The 25,212-nt window shown below is 39.5% G+C and overlaps 1 protein-coding gene across 1 annotated transcript; it reads right to left on the reverse strand.

Annotated features, from left to right (window-relative positions):
* Window positions 1-5,882: 5,882 nt before the first annotated feature.
* Window positions 5,883-22,177, reverse strand: SMURF1 (SMAD specific E3 ubiquitin protein ligase 1; the record flags this gene model as incomplete). Its single annotated transcript, XM_009698106.1, has 17 exons — window positions 5,883-5,982; window positions 6,730-6,805; window positions 7,622-7,823; window positions 9,346-9,466; window positions 9,846-9,983; window positions 10,847-11,025; window positions 11,991-12,105; window positions 13,667-13,770; window positions 14,042-14,246; window positions 15,524-15,670; window positions 17,987-18,071; window positions 18,873-19,111; window positions 19,478-19,553; window positions 20,419-20,484; window positions 20,606-20,739; window positions 21,350-21,458; window positions 22,139-22,177. Coding segments are annotated over 17 exons (2,135 nt in total), but the record flags the coding sequence as incomplete, so codon positions are not given.
* Between the last annotated feature and the right edge of the window lie 3,035 nt (window positions 22,178-25,212).

A 25,212-nucleotide genomic window follows, 5' to 3' on the forward strand; every position in this document is an offset into this window, starting at 1 on the left:
CTGTGGCTCAGCCATATGGCTTCCAGCCGCAGCCTGATCTCCGTTCCCAGTGCCAAGTGCTTCTAAATCTGGGACAGAGATCAGCAAACTTGGCACAACTCTCCCACGGCCATCTGCGAAGCCACACTCACCTGCCCCTCAAAACAGGGCCCTCTTCTGCAGGCCATAAAAGCCAGGTTGTGGTGCAAGAAAACATCTGTCCTTCTCAACCTGCTGGTGCCTGACCTCCTTCCCATCATCTTACATCCAGCCATGAGCTCTCCAAGCAGGTTTTCTTTTTATTGCCTGTCTGTGCAACACAGCAGCATCTTGGTCCTGTGTCAGGGGCTCTTGTTCTCTAGAGGGATATAAGCAATACAGTAATGCTGCGGCCAAGGCTGGGAGAGGGTCTGCAGGAGAAGGGGATGTCGTTTGCATCATCCATCCTGCAAGTAGTTGTGAGATTGCAGAATATATACATTTATAGAACCCCCTTCTGATCTTGTTTGATCTTCTTTCAAATTAGTATGATCAGAAAAAGAGGCAGCATCTTGTCCTCCTGCCCTCCATCCCCCACCACACCTGAAAGGATTTAATCTGTGATTATTTATTGACAAAGCTTGGGGTTTTAGTTTTACCCTATGCCACATGTGAAAAGGCTGAAAAGGGAAGCGAGGGGGCAGGTTTAGCGGGGCATCAAACTGTAAAGCACCAACAGAAAATATAAAGAGGTTTGCTTGTGAATTAAAACCTGCCCTGTCTTTTTAAAGCACATACTGGTGGGCAGGTGCTGTCTTTCCCCAAGCAGGCAGAGTGCCCGGGACACAGGAGCACCATCATAAATCAGAGGAGAAATTGCCAGTACGAGACCAGTGCTCCTGCCCACACTCTGGTGGTGTACGTCCTGCAGAAAGAGGCAGAGACTGGAAAATGTAACTTGAGGAATTTAATTGACTTGCCAAGCTTCCATAAAAGAGACAGTCGATTCCTTGAGCCCTGTAAGATTTCCTAAGAGAAATACCAATTTTTTTATCGTGTTTTCAAAAACTTCACATAGTGCAGAAGTCCTACAGCAACCCCTCTGCAGCATACCACATTCACTGGAGCAGGCCACAGGAATCCTCCTCTCTCAGCTATGTCCGCATACCAAAAGCATACTAGAAATGAAGAATACTTCACAAAAAGTACTTATTAAAGAAAACACAAAGCAGGACCGAGTGTTTGACAGAGCACTGAAGGACTGATAGCATTTCTTGCTCCAAATCATCAGGCAAAAACTGTTCGGTCCCTGCTGCTGGCTGAAATGAAGAGGTGGGCAAAATCAGCTCCCCAGTCATTTGCTCATTATATATTAGTTCATTTGATCATATTGTGAAGTTACTCAAAGAATAAAAAACATTATTGAATTGTTCCCTGCCCCCTTTAAAAAAAAAAAAACCCAAAACACCCCACCAAAATATGCACAAGTTAAAGAAATCCTAGCTTTCAGCTTTAGGGAGGGAAGGCTTTGCTGCAGTGCACACCCTGATACCGACCACTGAATGATCACTGCCAGCACTGTCCTCAGACTGGTACCCATCTTTCTCCACTTGCAGAACACTGTTAATTAGACAAAAAACCCCCAACCAAACAGGAAAGCAGAGATTCATCAGCATTAATGAATCTTCCCCCAACTCTCATTAAGGGGGGGATTATAATTTCTTTCCTGAAAACTGAGGTTTTGGAAAAATAACAGGACAAATAAGGTAAGAAGGGAAAAAGATACAGGCTGGTACTTAATCAGTTAAAGAATGAATGAAACGAGGTGTTCTGCCTGGAAAGGAGGACTTTTATCTGGGCAGTCCATATAAATCTGTTAAATCAGTTGCATTTCCATACCTTGTCCACCGAGTTAGCTACAACCACCACAGTCCCATCGCAGGGGTGCTGGTACTCAGAACCGCGTGGGCCAGTTTTGTGAGCAAAGACTGATGCTCTAAATTCATCAGAGACCAGTGCTAACACCTGGACAGCTACACCACACAGAACTCCGGGTCTATCAAACAAACAGGAATTTTTTATTTTTTTTTTTTAACTGTAGTCACTATTTTCTAATGCTACATAATTTCAAGAACAGCAATACTTTCTTTTTTTGTTGGTGCCTTTAACACTCTGCCTTTATCCTCCATGCCTATCCTCAGCTAAGCTAAGCACAGCTCTACCACACTTTTTAATTATGAGCTATGGATTTTCCTGTGAGTCCCATAAATATTTTAACAAACAAAAAGGCAGATACCAAGAGTTTAAAGTTGTGAGTTTATTGCATATGTAACAAAAATGAACATGACCTCCTGGGTCCAGCCTACTATACAATCACTGTTTATTCCAGCTGGTTCCATAACCACATTAAATAGAACTAGTATTTCTTTAAATACTTTGATTTAGACATAAAATGAAACATTAGTGTACAACTTTCACAAAATAAATCTGCAATAAAAACAGTGGGAAGAATAACAAGGATAGCAGCAATACTTAAACATGACATTACAAAATAATAAATTAAAAAAATACATTATAAAGTGGTTGAGGAACAAAAAAATTAACAAATTAAAAACAGATCCACACTGTGTTTCTGGGAACTTGCTGTGCCACACGGCCCTGAACCTGGGCACTGGCTCCAGAGGGCCCGGTGGCTGGATCACTGATTTACAAAATCTGTTGGATTTCATAACCACTTCGACTTGAACTAAGTACATACTGCTGAGCAAACACTGATTTCACCATCTGGAGCTTTGCGCAGCCTTTTTGAAGCAGGGTCTCATCTAACATAATGCCCAAGTTAACACTAACATTCATAAAACAGTCTCGTTTCTTCCCGATTTAAAACACGAGCAAAGTGGTGGTTTCCTACATCCCTGAGCATATAGTATAGGCTGATGAGCAGTATCAGGGCAAGCACTGAAGGTCTGTGCCAATGGACCAGCTTTTAGGTTTGCCTTTAGGACAGGAACAAAAGACACACTGTACCTTGTATTTCCTTCAGGTCAGATCCAAGAGTATCCATGTACAAGATGGAACGTGTAATGACAAAATGAACACCAGACTCGATGTTATTCTTTGGGCAAGTTTGAGAAGTAACAACCAGTTCAAGTGCTGGCAGACCAAGTGGGAATGAACATACAAATTCAGACAGCTAAGGTTATCCAAACAGCTCCCGAGCCCCTCAGAGAGTCAGTGGCTCAAGCCACACAAACTCTTGTTTGCATTTCATCCTTCCCTGGCCTTGAAACCAGCCACAGAAAGAACAAGCCATCGCTTAAACCCCATTCTGCCTCACTTCTTTATTTTCCTCCCTCCACCCAACCAGCTTTAAGGCCTGCCTCAAATGCATGTACAGAACAATACAAAAAAGGTCTTCATCATCACTCAAGTGGCACAAAATTGCAAAGACAACATGATGGGAGAGGTGGTGAAGCTGTTTAAAAGACAACTGAAATAATTAAAAAGACAGTGCCTTATTCTCGTTACTGTCAGCATGGAGGAGGTACCTTGACAAGGGCTTTTAAATACAGCAAAAAACAGACGGACTTTTCAAAACAACAATCCTTGCCTATTCTTATTTTGTGCATTCAATAAAACACTGACCTAGCAAAGACATTAGGAACTATCATATGTCAACTGTGTCATTGACATAAAGCTACTTGACCTATAGATCTCCAAATCAAGGGCCTTTAACCTTCACCTCGCCTGGTTTTTACTGAGCCAGCTGTGCTGCATGTAGAGCTTGCGTGATAGGATTTTTGTTAGTGGTGGGCTTTAGTTATCTGGGTTTTTTTAAAAATCTTTTAGTGAAAAATCCACATCAGACTGCATGCAAAGCTTTTGGGCAATAATCCATTTTGCATTTTTCCTATCTGACTGGTTTATTGCACATTCAAACGTACTGAAAGGATTAAATACACCTTATGAACAGGTACGACTTCACAGCCATTTTGAAAAGCCAGGGCTGTGGGGATTCTGCTACTCAGCCCAAGACTGCACAGATGCTTGTCTGCCAACAGTTGCATTTCCTCTCTTTTCTGCAAAAGAGTCACAGTTTCATTTACGTCCCAACAACCAGTACTGCAGAAACTGGTCCCCAAGTGCCAGAAGATTCTTACAGAACATGAGTCTATATACGCCTCTCCTGTACAGTCTTGCAGGATGAGCATCTTTAGCCACCCTGTGCAAATCTCACAATATGGTACAATTTTACACCTCCAATGCAATCCTTACTCCCAACAACAAATCACAAGAATTATGGTGAATGGAAAAAAGAAAACCACAGACAAACAAAACAGGCAAAGATGCCAGGGTTTTGACAAGTGTCTACTTTCTGTCCTATCACAGTTTAAAGCTATTACCAAATTCAATTAAAAAAAAAGGACAAAATAGAAGTATTCCAGTAGACATCTTCTAAGAACGATCTCTTACACAGCTGAAATTCAATGCACTATTCCATAAACATAACATCTGTTAAATGTTTCAGTAATGAATCTCTCTAAAAATCAGGCTTGCCAAAGAAAAAAAATCCTATACAAGCAAGTCTGCTTTACTTAAGTTTAGACATGTTTGATAGATAACTGGGTCTTTCTGAAGCTGTGTTATTTGTTAAAATACTGTCTCATCTTGGTGTGCAAACTGGAAAAAATGTTAGTGATTCAGGTATTTGATTTGCCTTTGTTTCCCCTGGGAAGTTGTTTTAGCAATGTGTTAGAGAACAAACCTTTTAATATTAGTTTCAGATATTTGAAAAAATAGCCTTATATGGCTCTCTGGAGAAATTTTCATCCCTACAGAACTGAAGTCATAAATTCTTCCAATAGCTTTCCATAACATTTAAAATGTACTCACTATATAGTTACCCTTTTACCTCAACCTCCAAATAAACCTTTCCCAAGGCCACATAATTTGGAACAGAAGTCTGCTCTGTTAACTTAGCTTTTAGCCATTTCCATGTGAGCTTTTAGCGATTTCCATGTGAGTCTTAGAATCTGAAGTCACACAAACACATCTTGGATAAAACAGTGGCACAGGAATCACAGCTTTGGGATTGAACAGATTTTTATCCTCTGTCTCCTCCTTACAAGGCTTCTGTGCAAGGTAGTTACATCTGAACGAACTATGGAAAGTAATTCTGCAGGAGGAAATAATTGTTTTCATGTGCAAAACAATCAGATTTCAGCCAGGACAACCAAAAAGAAATCATACAATACCATTTAAGCTGTCCCAGATTCCTTCACTTTTCTCAAGGTGAGCCACAGCTTCCACTGGGAGCTTCCTGCTAAGGCAGAACTTGGATTTCCTTACCTTTCAGTTAAGTGTTCATATGGAGGTATTTTCTGCTAGAAGTTTACTTTTTAAACAGGTTTTTAAAATGTGCAATGCAAATTTTAGTGCCAGTCAGACACACTGCACCCACCGGACTCTACAAGGGCTCAAGCTTGATTTAAGACAAACTAACCAGGTACACCTACCAGTTGCAAGTCCTCAGCAAATTAAGCTCATTCTCAATTACGCTTTGATTCTCCTATTAAAAAAACCCCCACAGGTCACTGACCCTATCACAATATGTGTTACAAATCTAGCAGAATATCCTGTGTAACCAAAGCCAAATGCTGAACTTGGCTGCATTTTGTTTTATGGGGGATGGAAGAAGAGGGAAGGGGTTATGGTAACAAAGGGGAAAAAATAGAGTTGGAAACCACCAACAAAAGCCCCTACCCCCACCCTCATCCACCAGCGGCGGAAGGGAAACAGCCCCATCTCTAAGTTGTCTAGAGTTCCGATGCTTCAGACAGCTTAGCAGGAAGTTCACAGCAAGCTTCTTCTAGCTTTTGATTTGGTGGTCCATGAGCTAGCATCTGTTTCCTTTGGTTGCTTTTTCACTCCACAGCAAACCCACATGTCTCTTCCACAGCTGTCAACAGCTTCTCATAAAGCTTCTCATATGACTCATAAGGTGGAATGTCAATCCGGTTAAAGCTAGAGGTAAAATAACAACACATTGCAGCATATGAATCTAAAATATTTATTGAAACAAAATTTTAGATCAGCTAGATATAGACAGAATTTGTAAAAATCAAAGAAAGCCTCAGCCACTTCAGTGGCCAAAGGAGATGAGATAAAAACCAACTGTATTTCTGCAGCAGGAAACAACTTAACAGGGCAGCGTTTGGGAGGAGGAGGCAGGCAGCAGATGCAGGGGACTTGCAAATAAAGCAAGACATCAGACAGGCTTACTCCCTGCTCTGCCTGCAGACAATCTGTGCCGCTGCTGAAATGATTTCCTGTCTCTGATAGAGTGAGACTTCCGTACAAGAGCTCAGTTCTGTGCCTATACTGTACCAATAGCACACTTTTCCTGCATTTTACATCTGAAAACTATTCTTTGTAAACCTGCATGAGGACTCATTGCTGTGAGTCATTTCTCAGTGAATACTTTCGCTGAACACATAGAAATAAACTTACAAACATCTCACTATCCAGAATAATCAACTCTGGGATAAACTAAAACCACAGTATAGTATAGAAGACAAATCAAGCTATAAGAAGAGAAGTCGATTATTTTGCTGGCTGCAGAGTACAGGTATTTCCAAGCTAGCAGAGCACACCTGGAATCATCTATGCATATCACATGGTTAATCCATACCCAGGACAAACAGAGATGACTCCTTTAAACCAAGACAAAGGGAAAGCACACCACTGACATGCAGAATGTTTTCATCTTACCAAGTGTGGGCTTTTGGAAGGTTGTCTGTGTTTGCATCTATTAAATGGATGGTAAACAGTCTGGGTCCTGCAGCGCCTGTAGAACCTTACAGACAGACATTCTAGTTAATGCACTTCAACAAAACATCACTCATGCACACAAATTTTGCTACTTATAAAAAGGCAAGAGAGAAAAACACAGTTCCAGCTGCAGACATAAGTATGTCATAGGCTAAATCTGTACATCAGATTTGCAGCTGATGAAGGGATGGCAGAAGCCATAGGGCCGTTCATGACAATTAATTTGCAGACTAATAAAATTTAGCAGCTTTCTAAAATACATTAAGAAATTTACACCTTCAAAAATGAAAAGACTTAAATGCAACAAAGTTTTGAACTATTTATTTTAGTTCTGAACATCAGTTTACTGTCAGCCAACAGATGGAACGTTATCAGGAGAATCACAACAGCCTACGACACTGCCACCTTTTCTGATGACAAAAACTGCAACTTTCAGGAACTTGTTTTAAAGTCTAATGGTTTGTTGCCAAACAACGAAGGGAATACAATTCTGATGTGAAAAAGTTGTTTGGTCAGCTCTGTAATCATGTGCATGCATGCAATGATTTTAACATCAGTTCACAGAGTTGTAGGAGACTGATAAGCTAGTATTGACACCAGTCAAAGCGCAACATGACGACAGATTTATCAGCTTCTATCACTATCAGCAACGGTTAAAGTGTTCGCCATCAGCAGAGCTGCTGACAAATATAAAACTGCTCTTGGGATCTAAAGTTTGTAAGTGCTTCAGTTATCCAGTAATATACTGATATTTTACAAGGGGCTAGTAAATACCACAGGATTTTTCTCTCTTTCTCCCACCACAGATTAACTCGGCCTCCACATCAGTCACCTTGTAAAGCCTTGAAACCTTGAAGTGGGACACGCGTTGAACCCGTCACAAACTGCAGCAGCCTTGCCCTTCTTTCTTCATCAAATGTTTCCACTGCTTGCCAGAACCACTTCACAATATTGCTATCTGCCATGCAGTGCTTTAGACGGGTGTTTGACTTCCAGTCATTCAGGTCTATCTTATCCAGGCCTCCTATGATTAGCTGTCAAAAGATTAGAAAACGCTTTAACATTCAGAGTCGTTTCAGCTTTGCAGCTATGAAAACATACATCCAACCATTTCACAAAGCCTAGCATTCTTTACACACTTGAACCACCTTTGTGGTGCAAGGTAACACTCCACAACAGTTTAGAACAAGCAGTAAATCTCCCCAGTTTACCTGCAATGAAACTGAGGCCAACGAGTACACTTACCAGAACTAGAATTTTCACAAGAAGCTAGAGTCAGAAGCCCATTCAAGACCTGCTTTGTTAAATCTACGCTACCTGAAAAGTACAGCATATCTTTATGAGGGTACAGCACAGACTTGGAAGAAGGCATACCATCTACTGCGCTACACAACATCGTTGTCCTGATGCAGGTTTATCCTAGAGGTGCCAATACTAACTACGACAGAATTCTGCTTGGTTTATGATAATATTCTAGTTGGTTTGTTCGTCCACAACAAACCACAGAAACTTTTCATCTGTTTTCCAATGTCACTTGTGAGAGACTCTGACACAGATCATACATATTACTTCAATCTCTTTTCCAGATGACACCCAGGCTGCAAAATACTGTAAAATGAAGTCACTGCTGGCCATGAATCTAACCACCTCCCCAGGCAATGACAAATAAATGGCATGGAGAAAACTTCAACCACCAAACCAAAATGTGCGTCAAATTCTAAATTTCCCATAATATTCCATATTGAGGATCACGTTTCTGAGAGCCACCATTTAGCAATTGTCTTTTTCTGCCACCAAGACAGCACCTACTTACACTCATTTACATTATTAGGACAGTTGTGACTGTTCTGACGCAGACACTATTGAAATATTTAATAGATTTTTAATCTGCCTTTTCAAGCAGCTAGCAAATGGAATGCAGTAACTTCACGGGATTAATCAGTATGCACGAACAACTAGCAGGAAGCTAGTGCTTCCAATACCACAAACAGTCGATATTCTACAGGTTGTCTTACTTTTTAAAAAAGGCAAAAACAGAGGAAAAATTGCTGTAACAGGAATTCTTTTAAGAGGTACCATTCTGTACCTCAGGATTAAATGGGAAAAGAAATTAATTTCTTTTCTGTCTGCTCTTCTATTCTGTTTCAGTCCCTGTAAACCATGCCCTATGTGCATATAGAAACAGCCATGCATGAGAACAGTTACTGAAGAAAACAAGTTCTGGGGTAGATAACACGTTAGGTCTTGCCAGCAATTCCTCAAACTTGCAGCACTCCTTCCTTGCTCAGACCACCCGCTTTGAGCATTAGCCCTTGGTTAGACAACATGGTGTATTTGTCTTCCCCTGTTTAAGGAGTCTTCTGAATAATGTTAACCCAAAGAATGTCTAGAATAAACCAAAAAGGGTTTGGTCAAATAAATACACAGCTTTCTGGTATGTAAATTGGAATAAGTCTTGCGGGTTTGTTTTTTGTTTATTTTGTTTTTTTAAAATCAGTGCTTCATTGTAGATCAAACAAATTACAAAACAATATTTCATGCGGATAAAACATATACCTCAAGTTCCTTCTGGTCAAAAGGCTTAAGGAGATGTTGAGGAATAAGTTCATTAAAACCCTTCTGCAGAGCCAGAAACTGTGCCTCTATTCCTCTCATAAATCGCCAGTTTACATACAACCTGAGTGGGGGGGAAAGAAAAAGTCAGGGATGATGAGCTAGGTAGGACTGGGCTTTTTATAGCAGAGCTGGAAAATGCGTGTTTTACAGAGAAACTTGTTTTAATACACACATTTTGTATTATGAAAGAAGTGCTTATCAGTTCCTTTTTCCATCAACAATTAATTATTGCACCATCAACAGAAAAAACAAAGTACAATTCACAGCTTTACCTTCCCAGGTTCTTACAATAGTCATGGTGTGAAAACATTCATGTAATTTATGACTCAGTTATTTCCTCCCAAAATACTTATTTCATTAGTTTCACTATATAAAAAATTTCATCTGTTTACTACCTTCTTTCCACTGCATTTGCGGGATATATTATTGTTCCGCAATACCTGACATATTCTTTCTTGTTCTCTTCTGTCACCGGAATATTCCTGCCATTTGGTTTGAGTTCATGCTGTAAAATCCGCCCAAAAGCATTGTGTTCCACACAAAATGTATGGTCCAGAACTGGGGTGATATCGTTCTCTCTGCCAATGGAAAGAGAGAGGGTAAACCAAGTATTTTTTGTATTTTGATAACTCTCAGTGGTGATGCTGACAGTTTGTTATTTGAACACTTAGTTAATCTTCAGGATAAACCTAGTAACTAGCCATCTGCATTTCACACCACTAGAGGAATATTGCCACAATCACCAGTTTCTATATAGCTTAATGCATGTTGAAGAGCCTGATCAGATATGAATCATCCATCTAATAATTCTAGTAGTACTCAGGATAATTAATAAAACCCTATATACACAAAAACACACACACATATGTACACAGCAAGAATCTGATCTCTTGTCACATATCAGTGTGAAGCACGGAAGAGATCACATGCAGTGAACTTCAAAAACATCAGTAACTTTAAATACAAAATTCAAAACAGCATTTAGGAAAAGAAATCAACATAACGCAAAGCAGTGCTGAAGAGTCCCAAAGCTACACTGAATGTTGGATTTTGATCTGAACTGTAAGCATAGAGAAGTCCAAATTACTTCCATTGATTTCCATTTTAACCAAAGCTGGTTTTCTTTTCAACAAGGCTGTACCTCCCCTCAGAGCTCTGTCCTGAGTTTAGATTTTGATACTGTGATGTTCTACCATACCTATGCAACATTTAATGATTTAGTATCTACTTTGCTGCAAGGACGGCTAACAGAGTTTGCAACGAGACCTTTTCCTCAAGTACCTTGAGCTTTTTGACATAGAAAAGTAGTTTAATAATTTTTACAGCGCTCTGCCTTTACAAGATTTTTGCAAACATTTTCTGTAACGTGTTATCTCACTGTTGCCAACATACTCTACCCCATCTTCTCTACAGCGAGACAATTGATAAATACAGTACTTACAAGATCCAGACTAAACTTTTGTGTAATTCTGGGTCAACAGATTCCAGATCAGAGAGCTGAATGGGCTTCCCCAGGAGCTGTTTGTAAAAGGGAACTGTGAACCCCCCATTGATATAGTGTCCATGGAACACAGCCAAACCCATTATCCGACCAACAAAATGGAAATAAGACAAATGGTCCTGCAGGGAGAGAGGAGAGAAAAATCAGGCAGCGGGAAGACACTGACATCTTGTGGTTATATCTGCGCCACCAGTTCTATGTTCGATGCAAGTTATCGCCAACCCTCTGGGCAAGAGAGGTCACCATTTTTCCTCATAACATAACCCAAGAACAGAAGCATTTAATGATTAAACACCTCAAGTCTCTGTGCATTACCTGACCAATAAATTGGATACAAGTCCTCTAGACCTCTCAAAGGGCAAAACTCAGAAAGAGAAAATCCCCATGAAACCCTCATAATCCAAGAAAATACGACAATTCCAAACATCAAAATCTTTTTGCTCTTGAGGAAGCAGGCCAAGCACTTGTTTCCTTAATTTCTTTCATGTTACCTATAAACTGACTTTTGAATGAAAACTGAGGCATAAGTCCTATGGTTGAGATTCTTCCAATCTACCTCCCTCCTCTTACAGAGCAAATGTCAGGAAATGTCATGTCAGGAAAGATTCCCCTGTACTAATACAGAATTGCTGCTCATTTTAGGGTCTGTACTGATACAAATCCCCCAGTAAGAAAAAAAAAGCAAGCACAGCAGCTTATTGAGAAAGGGAAAACAAGGCATACAAGCTCCTACAGTCGTGGGGTGAACACTGCTTAGAATGCAATGTTGTTTACACAACCGCCTGTATTCACTATGAAGATGAATTTCACCTACGTGTATCTTCTCAGAATCACCGTGCATCCCAATCAGTACCAAGGAGTCTCAAAGAAATCAGATATTTATCAAAGGATACCTCCTCTGTCATGTTTTTAATTTCTGAACAAAACCCCTCTGCTTCATACTATACCAATATAAGACTCAAGAACACATTAGTACTCTGCTTTACCCTTCCGTTTACACTCTTGTCATGGAAGAACAGCTGTAACAAAAAACTGCAGGGGACATCTGTTAAAGTAGGTATGTCGCTCAGAAGTTAATACTTACAGGATTGATAGATGAGTCTGGATTGATTTGCAGCATGTAAATATTATCTGTGGAGTACTGGAAGAGTCCATAATAGGGATTCAACATTTCATGGCATAGTAAATACAACCATTCTCTGCTCCCCCCAAAAAAGAGAAAAAAGGTATTTTAGAAGGGTGCTTAACTTCCACTTAAGTTTCAGACAACACAATTATTGTGAATCATCTGTTATGAAATGCTTATTTCAAAGTCAGATCACCTTGTGCTGCCCTCCATTTGCAGACCAAAAAGGTATGCTTAAAAACCCATAAAGTGTCTTACTCTACTCACAGGCAGACTTGTTTTAGTTTAGAAGTACTGAAGGGATTAACATCAATTAGAGAAGCTATAGCAAGCTGTTTGACAATGCCATCAACAAATCAAGTTTGAACAAGACCCACTTCCAAAAAAATCATCTGAACTCTGTACAGACATTTGGAGACTAAGAGATCTGCTCCTCTGCAACCTGTACAGTATTAAGAAATACTCAAAAAAATCTGTTGTTCAAAATCAGCTCAGTCACTGGCGGTCTTTTTCTACAAATACTTGATGACTAGAGAATCTCTGCTTTCAGCAGACAGCCCAGAAGGTGCAGAGAGACCAAACACATTAAAAGAGGAGAGGTTAGGTAAATTCTCTCACCTCAGTAACATACAAGGACCAGAATGGAACTAAAGCTATTTCTGACCTCCCAACTCACCGTGACAAATATCCCTTTATTATTAAATTTGGACACCCATCCCAGGTCCAAAATATTCTGAGAGAACTATCAACTTCAATGCTTAGAAGTGGAGCTGTACTGATCTGAAAGAGTCTGTTGCAGCAAATGAGCAATTATGAAAGCCATCAGGGCAACAGGATGTCAACAGTGGAGACACTCAAGGTTGGCTCAGGTAAGGCTGCTCAGAATGTTCCATCTTCTTTCCTTTGCCCAGTGATGGGTTACTGAAAGACACCTAAGTGGGTGATGCAGCCTTTGGGGATTTGAGAAATTTCTCCGTGAATTTTAGCCTTTGTTTAGGATTAGTTTATCTCCACTCCTGCTGCAACAGATCAGAGGACTCTCCTGAACGTGGCCGAGATGTAACAAAAAGGAACCCCTATCGTCTTGCAATCCATTCGCTGGAAATCAGACAGGTGTATTTTACAAAACTTACTGTGGTTTGGACTTTACTTCACAGTCTATATGCCTCTTGGAAGACCTCACAATTTGAGCTGATCACACTTTTACTTACGAAACTGGAGCCTGTTGCTGGGATCAACACTTTCTCCAGTAAGATCAATAGCCTACCCTAAACAAGCCTTTTACACTGACTGGGTAATGGTGATGAAAACAGAGTACCTATGGAGAAGAGAGGAAACAGAAACACCTCAATCTGGTGTTAAATCCAGTAATATTCCCAAATATGAGGTGTACCAAGTCATCTAGTATGAGCCTTTGATGTCAGAAGGGCTGTGGGACAACTGTTAAACCACATGCTTCCACTTTCCAATCTACCATGATACGAAGACTGAACCTACAATCACTACCTATAAACTAGATCACAACTAACTCACATGTACTATTAACAGATCATTTGAATGGGAATGATATCAGCCACGGGTCACTTCAAGGACAATTTTACAGTTCAAATGTGTCAGACACTCCCAAATCTCACCTTGCTACTCCTCCATAATCCAGGCCTTCCTCTCCTCGAAATTTCACCATAAGCCTCTTTTTCAAGTCCTTTGGTCTCATCTTCATTATCTGACGGTAGGATTCCTATATGTGTATTTTTACAGTTAGATATTTTATTTCCTTCCTAGAATTGTCTACTAATATGCATTACTGTAATACATAGATTGTTACTCAACTACATAAAACATTATTCTGTTGAAGTGCTAATCTGAAGCAAATTCCAATTACAACTCTGTAACACTTGGTGGCATTCACTACCTCTCTTGTGAAGCAAACTTGCCTTAATCAAGGATCAGTTTTACTTAACTCTTGAGTGACAAAAGCTGCTATTAGTAGTAAAAAGTCAATCAAATACCTCAAATATTTCCTCTCTGGATACTTCAATGCGACAGTGACCAGCCTGTGGTTGCTGAAGAGAGAGCTCATGTCTAAGAACTTTCAACTTTTGTACCAGGTCTCTTTCATATCTCTGTGCGGGCAACTCCTCACCGTCTTCTAGCGATCCCTCATTTGGAGCTGGCAGAGGCTGCTGGCTGGGCTCTTTTAGCTGGCATTGATGGCTTTGAAAGAAAAGCAAAATATTTATTCTAGAAGCATAGCAATAAGCAATATGTAAAACAATGATGGAAGAACTGATTAAACTTCTCTAAGAGGAACCTGGAGTGAAATGTGTATTCAGCTGGGTAACTTCTATAGCATCATTACCCTACATTCAGGGACGTAAGGAATACAGATATTTACAATAAAGAGCTTCAGCATTTTCCAGCTCAGTTTTTATATGGCAATGCATTGTGGAAGGCTGTCGAGCATGACCACCAAATGCTGACTGAGCAGTAATTAAAAAATTTGTGTGGTATTTCTCCCATATGGAGACAACTTTCAAGAGTATAACATGAAAAGAGACCTCTAATGGAACAAACAACAGCTTTATAAATGGAATTATCTAAAAACTGCAATGAATTTTACTCCAACTCCATGCAAAATAAGGCTGTTGATTCTTGACACAGTAAAAGTACTGCACCTATGGTCATTAAAAGAGGAAGATGTACCTGTCCCAAATACTTGCAGGTTCATACATGCAACTATCTTTATCCATCAGTGCTTTATTTGGGTTGTGGGGCAATTATTTTTCAGATATAAAGATTCCCCAGATGGTTTCAAGCAGAGACAACTCAGATCCAGGAAAACGTCCAATCTTGAGCTAGACAAGCACTGCCAGGCTGCTTCCAGGGTCAGTTCTCTAACAGTTCAGCTGCCTTTGCATGATGCAGAGCTTGGAGTTTATTAAATCCTGCTAAAGCCAAACTGGGTGTGCACAGCACCAGGCGACCAGACCCCAGATGGCTTTATGTTCCTGTTGTCTGGACCTCAAGGGAAGACGAAGCCAGTTCAGGTCTAGCATACCTAGCACAGAGCTAGAACTGCTAATCCAGGCAGGCTTGAGCTGACTGCTGTGGAACTGCCTGGCAGATCCTCTACCCCAAACCCCAGCATTTCCAGAACTCCATACTCCCTCCAGCACAGCTTGGGGCAGTTTTGTCAAACCAGCTTAAAGAGATTAGTGTCATGCCAAAATAAGCAAGCCCTCCCTTAAACCTGAGGGCTGCAAAGCATAGTAAAACCATTTTTGAAGAGTCTCTGCAAAAAGCTTAGATAAAACCAGCACTGAGAACCAATGCTTGGACCCTGACTAAAACATTGGTTGCATCTGTTCCCCAATATTATCATGCAGATTTTCAGCCCCTCATCACTCCCAGACTGTAGTTAAAATTGGACAAAAAGAAAAGGTTTAAGAATCCAAATTTGACATGAATTATTTATCAGGCAAGGTTCTTACTTCATGATGTGATGTAGTCGTGGATCTGTGAATTGTGTGGTTCTGTTGTTATGATCTACAAAATATATTCTTCCTGAAACTGTACTTCTAACTTCCCAACCTGGAGGCAAAGGTCCTAGTTCATCACAATTCACACTGTTAAGGTCTCTAACGAGGAAAGCAAACAAAATGTTAAAGCACTTCTGAAGTTAAGATGAAACCAATTTATATTCAAGGGAGAGGGGGGAATTAATTTGGTGCTCAGTGATTCTAGGCTATGAAAGTCTTAGGAAGGACAGAATAGCTATTTTAATGCTGTCTTTTTAGAATCCTCAACCTAAGTGGTGCAACTCCTTATGTATGAATGGTACATGGATAGAAAGATAAACCAGCAAAACACCTTCTGTCTTTGAAAGGCTTTGAAAATAACAAAGCCATACAGCTTAAAAGCAACTTCAATATGCAACATCATCATTTAGGTGATGACAGGGATTCTGAGGGCTGTAAAAAGAGGAAGAGACATTTTATCATAGCAAAAATTTCACAGAAAAATTTCTATTAACGCTAATGTCATCCATGTGCAGAAAACCAAACAATTAAGCAAAGGCCTCTGCACCAACCACTGACTCCAAAGACCCAGTAAGTTAAGAGGCTAAGGCAGCCAAATACTAACATCATCCAAAAAAAAAAAAAAATCACCTCTTTAGTTAGACAAGGTTAGAAACCTAACTATTTGACTTATAAATCATTGAGAGCAAGGCTTTACCAACACACTCACCCCTTTCATCCTAGATAAATTTTGGGTATTATTCTAAGTGCTGCTAAAGGTAGTCACTCACTTTCAGGCAGTGTTTGAATTCAATATGTAGGATGTATTTACATCTAGAAAATTGAAAACACTTAAGGGCTCAGCCACCTAACAGAGGGAAACACTAAAAGTGGCAAGAAAAGGAAGGAAACCTGAAGATTATTTTTAGACAGAAAAGCTAATGTTAAGTAAAGTATTCTCTAGACAGCTGGCATGGATTCAACTATTATCCAGGGTTGAAGACACAACTCTGTGTATTTCGTTACCTAAATTTAACCATGCAACACCAGCAGAAATGAGTAAACCAAGAGGCTTTAGAAAAGGTAGAAACACTTTGTACACCAAAGGCTTCATTAGTGTCAGAGTGAGTATAAGCCAGCAGGGGATACACAGGCAGACAGACAAGCCTTTGTTAGACTCCTTAAAGAAGATTATGGTTGTAACCATTTGTTTCAATCAGCTGTGCATCTGAAAGTACTTTAGAGATCTGGTTACAGCAAGTTTTAACCTACATCTGTGCTAAATGCCAAGGTTAAGTTTTTGTACTGCAACTTGGTAGTAAGAAAGCCACCTTTAACTGAAGTAAGAGTGACCTGTGACTCACAAGACACTGTTGTGTCCACTTACATCGCTGGTCCTGAAAACCTGGCTCTTAAGATTTGTTGAGAGAAGAAGCAATACCTTTCATTAGGCCAGCCAGCATCACTGGAAGAAGAGACAAGGCTTTGTGCACACAAGCCTGACATGAGTGACATGAAGAATGAGCACTGTCATTTCTTCTTCCAACGATACCAGCTATCTAACATCTGCTATTTTCTCTCTCTCTCAACTTTATTTTTCATATCCTTCCATATACTGTGGTTTTATCAACACTTTTGCCTACACTACTCGATATCATTTTTCTAATATCCTGTATCATATTCATGTATTATCCAGCCAGTGCAGCAGCTGAAGGAGTTACAGATTTTGCATTTCACTCTTGAATCTGGTGTGCAGGTGGTCCAGTGGAACAGCTCAAGGAAGAGTGCCAGACCTTAGTCACAAAGACCTGGATTAACTGCAGGTTAAGGTTTAAAGAGGCTTTACTAAATTAATCATGTGGAGGATTCAAATCTTCTAGCTGCAAATCATTGGTCTAAAGCATAAAAAACCCCAACACCACTTCCAAGTTTAAAGATGACAAATAATCTCTGCTTCAGTTATATATGAAAGCGCCCTATTATAGCAAAAGTTACTAGTTCAGTATTCACGAAACAATGGCCTTAAGAAAGTAGTCACTTTTTTCTTCAATTTGCAGTCCAAACTGTTTTCATACAAAAAAGAAAAATTTAGGTCAGATTCAAAAATCTGTAGCTTCATCAAAAAAAAAGTCACATCAAAATTTTAGGAAGAAGTTGTCAAATGGGAATTCCTGAAGGGCTACGTATTTTTTCCCCCTTTTGTTTTACATGATTCACAAGTAGATAATTCTTTCTTTCTAAACCAGCAATCCTTAATGTTTGGTGAAAAGGTAACTAGAAAGATCCAAAATTATTCCTCTGCTTGTACCTCTCCCTTTAAATTTAGATGGGACATTTCATAGATTTTTGCTCTTAAAGATTCAGCTTACTGTCATAGACACACACACACCCCCCCGCCCCCAAAAAAACCCTGACTTTATAACTATAAATACATACCTTGGTATCCTAGGGTCATGCCATGTGCTAACTCCAGTCTGTGTGTGCAAAAAATAAACCTGTCCCTGTACCGTTGTTCTTTGTTCTATGAAAAGCGAAGAAAGATTATTCTTAATTACAAATCTGAAAAAATCAGAATAAACAGTTTGTTCAAAGCCATGAGCCTATTATCCTTCTGTCAGAGCTAGGAGAAAGTACTTCAGCCATCCCCCTGATCTCTTGCAGCGTGGACTGTTTTGCCCTTAAACACCGTCTTCACAAATTTACTTGACTACACATTTCAGTGTTCTTTTTGAAACTCACAAATTCATGCACCACTATGTTTTAGTTTGCATTTTTATTTTTAAATTTTGAGACAACTCAAACCCCCAAACTGGATTTCTTTACTCCTAGATTTGGTGTGCTCTTTTCTGAGATTTAAATTCTCCTCAAGCTTATCCTCCCTCCCTAATCTTCTGTACTACTGGCTTCTTTGTTGCTTTTATATTTTCCTGATCTTTTCTCAAATGTGGGCTCAAACCTACACAACATGCCAAGGGGGAAGGAAAAAATAGCATTACTGCTCTAGTTTAAAGAGCTCTTTACATTCGTTCTCCCTAGATACACAGCCAAGATTAGCAGTGAATTTTCTGTAACAGCATCATACAACAACCTCATGTTTAATTTACCATCAACCCCTCAGTGTATCCTGGCATAGCCAACTGCTAATTAGCCAATCTCAAACTCCTGTCTTGTTCCTTTTCCAAAACGCAGACCATTAGATGCATGTGGATGCTGCATGTTCTAACAGGTAAACCATGCTATATATTAAAATGGGAGAATTTTTCTCTGAAGTCCTTTGAAAAAAAAAAACCCCTTCAATTTTATAGTTCTGGAAAACTCTTACCATAGCCTTCTGGTAGGTCTGGCGACTGGTGACCATGCGGTCTGTTCTGAGGTGTCTGTACATGACCTCTGACTTCAGGTGTCCGAAGTCTCTGTGCCTGAAGCCTCTGATCTTGACTGGGGGACTCTACGAAGCGACAGTTGCCTCCGCCAGCAGCCCCTGTAGTGTCCGTATACGGTGCTGGTTCTTCCATAAAACAGCTTAGCGGCCTTCCTGGTCCGGAATCTTCATAAACCGTTCTGAAAATGGGGAAACTTCAAGAGTTTCCATCACAGGAGAAGTGAATGCAGAAATAACTCTTTCTGTCTCTCTCTCTCCATTAGTTCAAGCCCTGCAACTTTTGACCCAAGATATGCCACTTTCTTAATGCTTTTATACCCCAAATTTCTCACAGAAGTGCCAGAAGCACTGGTAACAAAAAATATCGAGTCCTACCCAGTTTAGCTTACTTTCTTCAAGTAAGTATCCAGCTATAACCTTGCTACCTGATACATATTCCCAGACAATATATTAGTCACATTGATATTTAATATTTCTAGTGTTAATTACATTCTTTCCAAATATAAACCATTTTTCTAATTAAGTGTAAAGAAGACAATCCTTACCCTTCATTCTCCAAAAGCCCTCTACAGTCTACTACAGAACCTCCTGTGCCTATCCTGTCCCGTGTCTGTAAACTGACTGAAATAAAAAAAAACACAACACAAAGACAAGTTAATAAGAAAAGAACAACTGTTCCCTTAAAAACAACATGAAGCCAAACAACCTGCATTTATACAGGGTAAAATATTAAGGAAAGCTATATCCTACACACAAAAGCACACCACTTACAAAAACTCTTTCTATAACCCTAAAGCATTACTGATTTTTTTAAAAAGGGAGAAGATAAACCAGAGGCATCACCCCCTCAAAACTTAAGCTGAGTCTATTTCTGCAAATATCAAACGTGTCAGGTTTTACATCTGTCTCCTGAGGATCCAGAAAGGCAAGCTGGAAAGAAATTACTCGCCACTAGATGTCATCATTACGGTGAGAATTTGGGCTTTGCCAAATATATTTATATATCGATGAAAAGCTTGGGTTGGGTGGAGGGCAGCAAAACGTGGTAAGGTCGGGTAACTTAGCTGTAAAACTAGCACTGCCTTGTTGAAATTTGGAAACGGATTACATGAACTGAAGACATTAAAACAGCAATTTGCAAAATTGCTTTTAACTCCTCCAGATCCTCTTTTCCACCTAAGATTCTCTTTGCCTGTCACCTTGGTCCAAACGCAATCGGTTTCACAGTAACATTTACCCTTCCAGAGCTGCATGAGAAACCTTGCCAGACCCATTTCCTCTTTTTAATATTGTATCCTATTATCAGCTGAGAGAAAACAAACTCCTACATAGGAGTACAATGAAATTTAATCCCATTAAAGTCAGAAGAAACAATACAGAAAAGGCACAGAAGCAACAATGACTACTGGTTTCTTTATTCGTACAACATTTGTCCATACAGTATATTTACCCAAGATGATGAAAGTTTAGCGGAGAGTATTCTTACCCACTATTTGGCCTCGTACAGCATCGGTATCTGTGGGATTTAGTTTGCATAGATCCAAACGCTGGTCTGCAAACGAGAATTGGAAAGATCAACAAAACACCGGGGAGGCATGGGTGGGAATACTATTCACTACCCAGGTACAAGGCACGGAAGGGTTTTGATTGTGCCAGGTAGGAATTGCTCTTACATCCAGTATCTTTTAGCCTGCTGATGGCATTGGAGAGGAGTCGGACACACCCCAGGAAGCCGGCTCCCTGTTTCTTGTGGATTTTTTTATGGTTCCATACACTGATGGTTATGGAATCTGTCTTCCCAACATATCTAGAAAAATACATATTAGAAGAGTAATTTTAGAAAAAATAACCTCTTTTTACTCCACAGAATTTATGCTTTATTGGGTACACATTCTGATACATTTCAGTACATTGGTCATGCTGCTTTATTATAAATACAGAAGTGCTTAAGCCTGAAATGGTGTTATTAATGAATTACTGCACTATGATTTCACACAGCATGTTAAATTGATATTGTTGCAGCATGAATTTAACTAGAGACAGCCTCATTAAAAGCTACACAACAAGCTGATTAACATACAAAACTTTAAAATTTATGTTTCTAATAATTTGAAGAAAATAAATCACTGTCACAAGGACAATCTTTTGTAAAAGCTGGACTGCACTGCTCCAGTAGAGCTTACTCTAAGCAGTTGTGCTGTGTACCTGACACACAAATATTTCCAAAGTCAAACACCTAAAAGCAAAGTACCACTCCTTTATTAACAGGTAATTTCTTGTTGTAAAAAATCGGTCCTGCTCAGCAAATATGACTCTTCTGGCTAATGCAAACTGAAGTTGCAGTGCCAACCCCCACATTCCATTTACTAGATAAATCTCTGCAACGTTTTTTACTTATAACCTTACAAACAACTCACAGATCATAATGCTGGTTCCATTTGGGGTCCAATGTGTTCTTCACAGTGTCAGTTGAATGGCACTGACCTGACCCATCAACAACTATTTTTGCAAATGGGTCAGGAAGTCCTGCAGAAGGGAAAAGGTGCTATTAAACATAGTACTCTTTGGTTTGTTTCTTCCAAGGTAATGCCATCATGAGCTTCTGTGCTCCTCCCGCCCTGCCCCAGTAAGGAAAGTTGCCATTATCCTAAAACTGTTCTAGTAAACGCAAAATAGAGAACTGAGTTCCTAATTAGATAAAGGATTTCTGTCATACAGATTAATATCTGCCATAAATTGGGAAAGTTTTTAGAAAACAAAAGGTTAAATGTGCTTAATTTAACAGCGTATACCCACGTACACTGAAAAGTAGGCATTTTCCTTCAGTCCTTAATGTAATACTGAGGCTGCAGCACTGGGGTACTTTACTCATACCCTTGGCATGCTTTACAAACAGAGCCGTCTTTGAGACGGATGCTACTGGTACCCCCCACCCCCCCCCCCCAGGAATTGTCTCAACCTGCTTGTTGTCTCATCAGCCAGACTTTCAACTAGAATTTGTGAGCCCCTGGTCTTTCCAACCCTAGAGTCTATGCTATCTAAATACAATTCAGGGTAACATGTACTCATGTAGTAATGCAATGTCACTGCAAGAATGGAACCATAGAACAAATGACATACATAGATGAACCACGACAGTAATGCACAATCTACAAATAAATCTGATTAACGAAGAGCAGAAAGTTATACAATTAGGGCATACTTACTGAAGAAATCTTTCTTTGCAAGATTCTTGGCACATAATACTGCAAAACAAAATATCAGGAAAAGAAATCTTAAAACCATTAAAAAAACCCCAACACTTCCTGGCAGTCATACCAGCTACAATACTACCTGATCATAATTCATAAAAACCCACCCAAATATTAACTGTGAGCATTGTTTTCTTTATCTGTGATTGGAATATGGATTTACATAAAGAGAAAAAAATCCTTTGCTGCTTTTGTTCTATTGTTACAAAACAAAGAAGATTTTATGAACATCCCTTGCATTAAAACCTCCTGATTTTCTATACTGCATGCTTACACAGATGCTAAACCAGATTGTTGTTGTTGTTGTTTCAGAACCCACCCATTTTAGAACAAGGACTAAACAGTTTCTGAACCAAAAAAAACTGGGACCCCTGGAAGAGACCTCTATGCTAAGTCTCATCAAATACAGTGCAACCTCCGGCTCTTTGCACACAAAAGGTACGTGATGCATCGTAAAACCAAACATGGGAGCTATGCTATAACAGCGTAAGCAGTTTGCAAATACAAAAAGGTTTTGTGTTAAGTACGACAGGACTTCACTCAGGAGAAAAAAAATATACTAAAAAAAAATTGCATCAAGATGTTTTCCTTTGAAAGGGCCATAAATGAGACATCATTTCCCTCTCTCCAATTCTACTAAACAGCACAGTGGTTTAAGTGAAAATTAGATCAGGAAACTCCCATCAATCTCCATTTCTAGTAGGTCTATTACCAGCTACGAGTCTAATTTTGCTTTTCAGTAAGGACTGCTCAGAACGATCTCAGCAATCCAAGTTGTTCAGTATCCATTAAACTCTTATAACAGGCCAGGAAAAATAACTACAGAGCCAAAGATTAAAATATTAGAGCTCTAACTTACCTAAAACTAGGATCCAAGAGAGGAAGATAACTATAAAAGACCTAACTATTTTTGAGGTAGTCTATTTCCCACCCAGTTCTGATCTTTCAGCATGCGAATGCATGCTCAGAAGACACTCAAATGGTCATTTCCCCCACTATGGACCATTCCTCCTCCTCATCTCTTTCTCCTTGCTCCTGACTTACACTTGGTCTCACCTTACCTCTGTATTGGGGAAAGTGAAGACACGGTAGCAAAAATATGGGAACAAGTGGGGTTTCTTTGTGGAGTTTTTTTGGGGTTGGGTTTTTTTTGTTTGTTTGTGTTTGTTGTGTTGTTTTTTTTTTCTAAACACTTCTACTAGAATTCCACCTCGCAACTCTAGAGCAACATTCCCTACCAAATATAGCTAGCAGAATAAAAACTGCCTCACCTCGCATGTCAAGCAAACAGACCAAAGAAGTGCACTATTTAACCCAGATGTTCATGAAAAAAAAAAAACAACACACAAATCCTCCGTCTTAGTAATAATTAAAGCAGCCGCACCAGGAAACTATTTTTAGAATGGATTAAAAATGACTTATTTCTTACATTGGCAAACTGCATAATCAGAGAAAGCTTCTCTTGTTGTTTTTTTTTTTTTAAACAGTGGACCAAAAAAGAGAAGTCTGCAGGACTATGGCAATTCAATTTGAAACAAAACAGGATTACAGAATCACCATCCACTGTTCTATGGAGGCACGACAGAGCAACCTTTAATTTCCTCTTCCTACTGCGAGTGCTTCAGAGGAAAAAATACCAGAAAAATAGAGAATGAGTACAGGTAAAATCAGAATGTGTATGTTCTAGCACCAGCCAAAAGGAATTTTAAAGTTCCTGTGAGTGGTAGAGCTTTTCTTTTTTAAAAAAATCAAGTAACTCATTTTTCTTCCCCATCCCCAATTTTAAGAATACATTATTGAGCTGGAAAAGTATGCCATCTGTAACTATCTGCATATAGCCTGACTATATAATTGTTACCTTTATTCTGTATTTCAGGTGTGCTTTCTGGAGCTAACTAGCAGCTTAAGTTTCTAAAGCTGTTATTGAAGAATTATATTTTTCCATTTAACTCTTTTCCCTCTGCCACAGGCTTTCAGTCTACAGTAGATGAGCAAGGCTGCCAATTTTCCAGTTGCAGCCTGTGAAACCCTCAATTTTAGGTTGCAAAAATCATTACTCGTTCTTGTAAGAAAAATATTGGCACAACAGCTAATAGCAGAAATAAACCTTTATGGAGCAATCTCCAGAATCAGGCTGCCTGAGATGGACCATTGGCTCTGTTCCACAATTTCCATATTAAACCCACTAGAGCAAAAAATATTTTCAAGTGCTTTATCACTTAAAAGCCATAGATTTCTAAATTCCAGTAAAGAAACAGGTGACAAAGGTCAGCAACAGGAGACTTGGACATGAAATCACGCCAGCAGCAGAGCAGACAGCCCCTCCCTGCCCTGCAAAATTGGGTATATGCCAGATTTGCTTCTTGAATGCATTGTCGCCAATAGGACTTCAGCAAGACTGTTAGCAGGAACTGACTGCTGCTACTTCATGCTCGAAACCGTGAACTCAGGTAGATTTAGCTACAAAGGCTTAAAAAGTTATTAATTTTATCCCTGCATCAGAGGTGGTGTAGGAGAATGGGATGGATACTTATCTGCAAACCAGGCAACTGAGAGGCCCTTCGGACCAGCTTTGCACAAACCCCGTCTTTGCCTACTTTCCATTTTTCCAAAGTGCTTTTTCTTTTCTTTTTTTCTCTCTTTTAAAGAAAAAAGGTTTAGGGCTTGTCAGCAGGAGCAATCTCCCCACATTTGTTGCAACGTTACAAAAGGTACTCATTCTCCTGACTTGGGCATTTACATTCTGCCTTCTCAAAGTCAACCGACTTGTTTCAGCTTGACATAGTATTTGTTTATACTCCGCTCTGGATTGCTGCACAGCACTGAAGAACTATATTTTTTTAATACAACAGATCCCAAACAACACTGAAACAATGTCTTTACATCTAGATTATAATATTTATAAAGGGATGGGAATGTTTTTTTAAGTACCTGACATTATTGAGATAATTTCAAAGGCCAAATTAGCCAGCTGGGTAAAGTACTAGTGTGAAAGCGTATTTGGCAGGAGGTGAAGAAAGGACGCGCCC

Source organism: Cariama cristata, unplaced genomic scaffold, assembly GCF_000690535.1.
Source record: "Cariama cristata isolate BGI_N322 unplaced genomic scaffold, ASM69053v1 scaffold5354, whole genome shotgun sequence".
In the NCBI taxonomy this organism is placed as follows: Eukaryota; Metazoa; Chordata; class Aves; order Cariamiformes; family Cariamidae; genus Cariama; species Cariama cristata.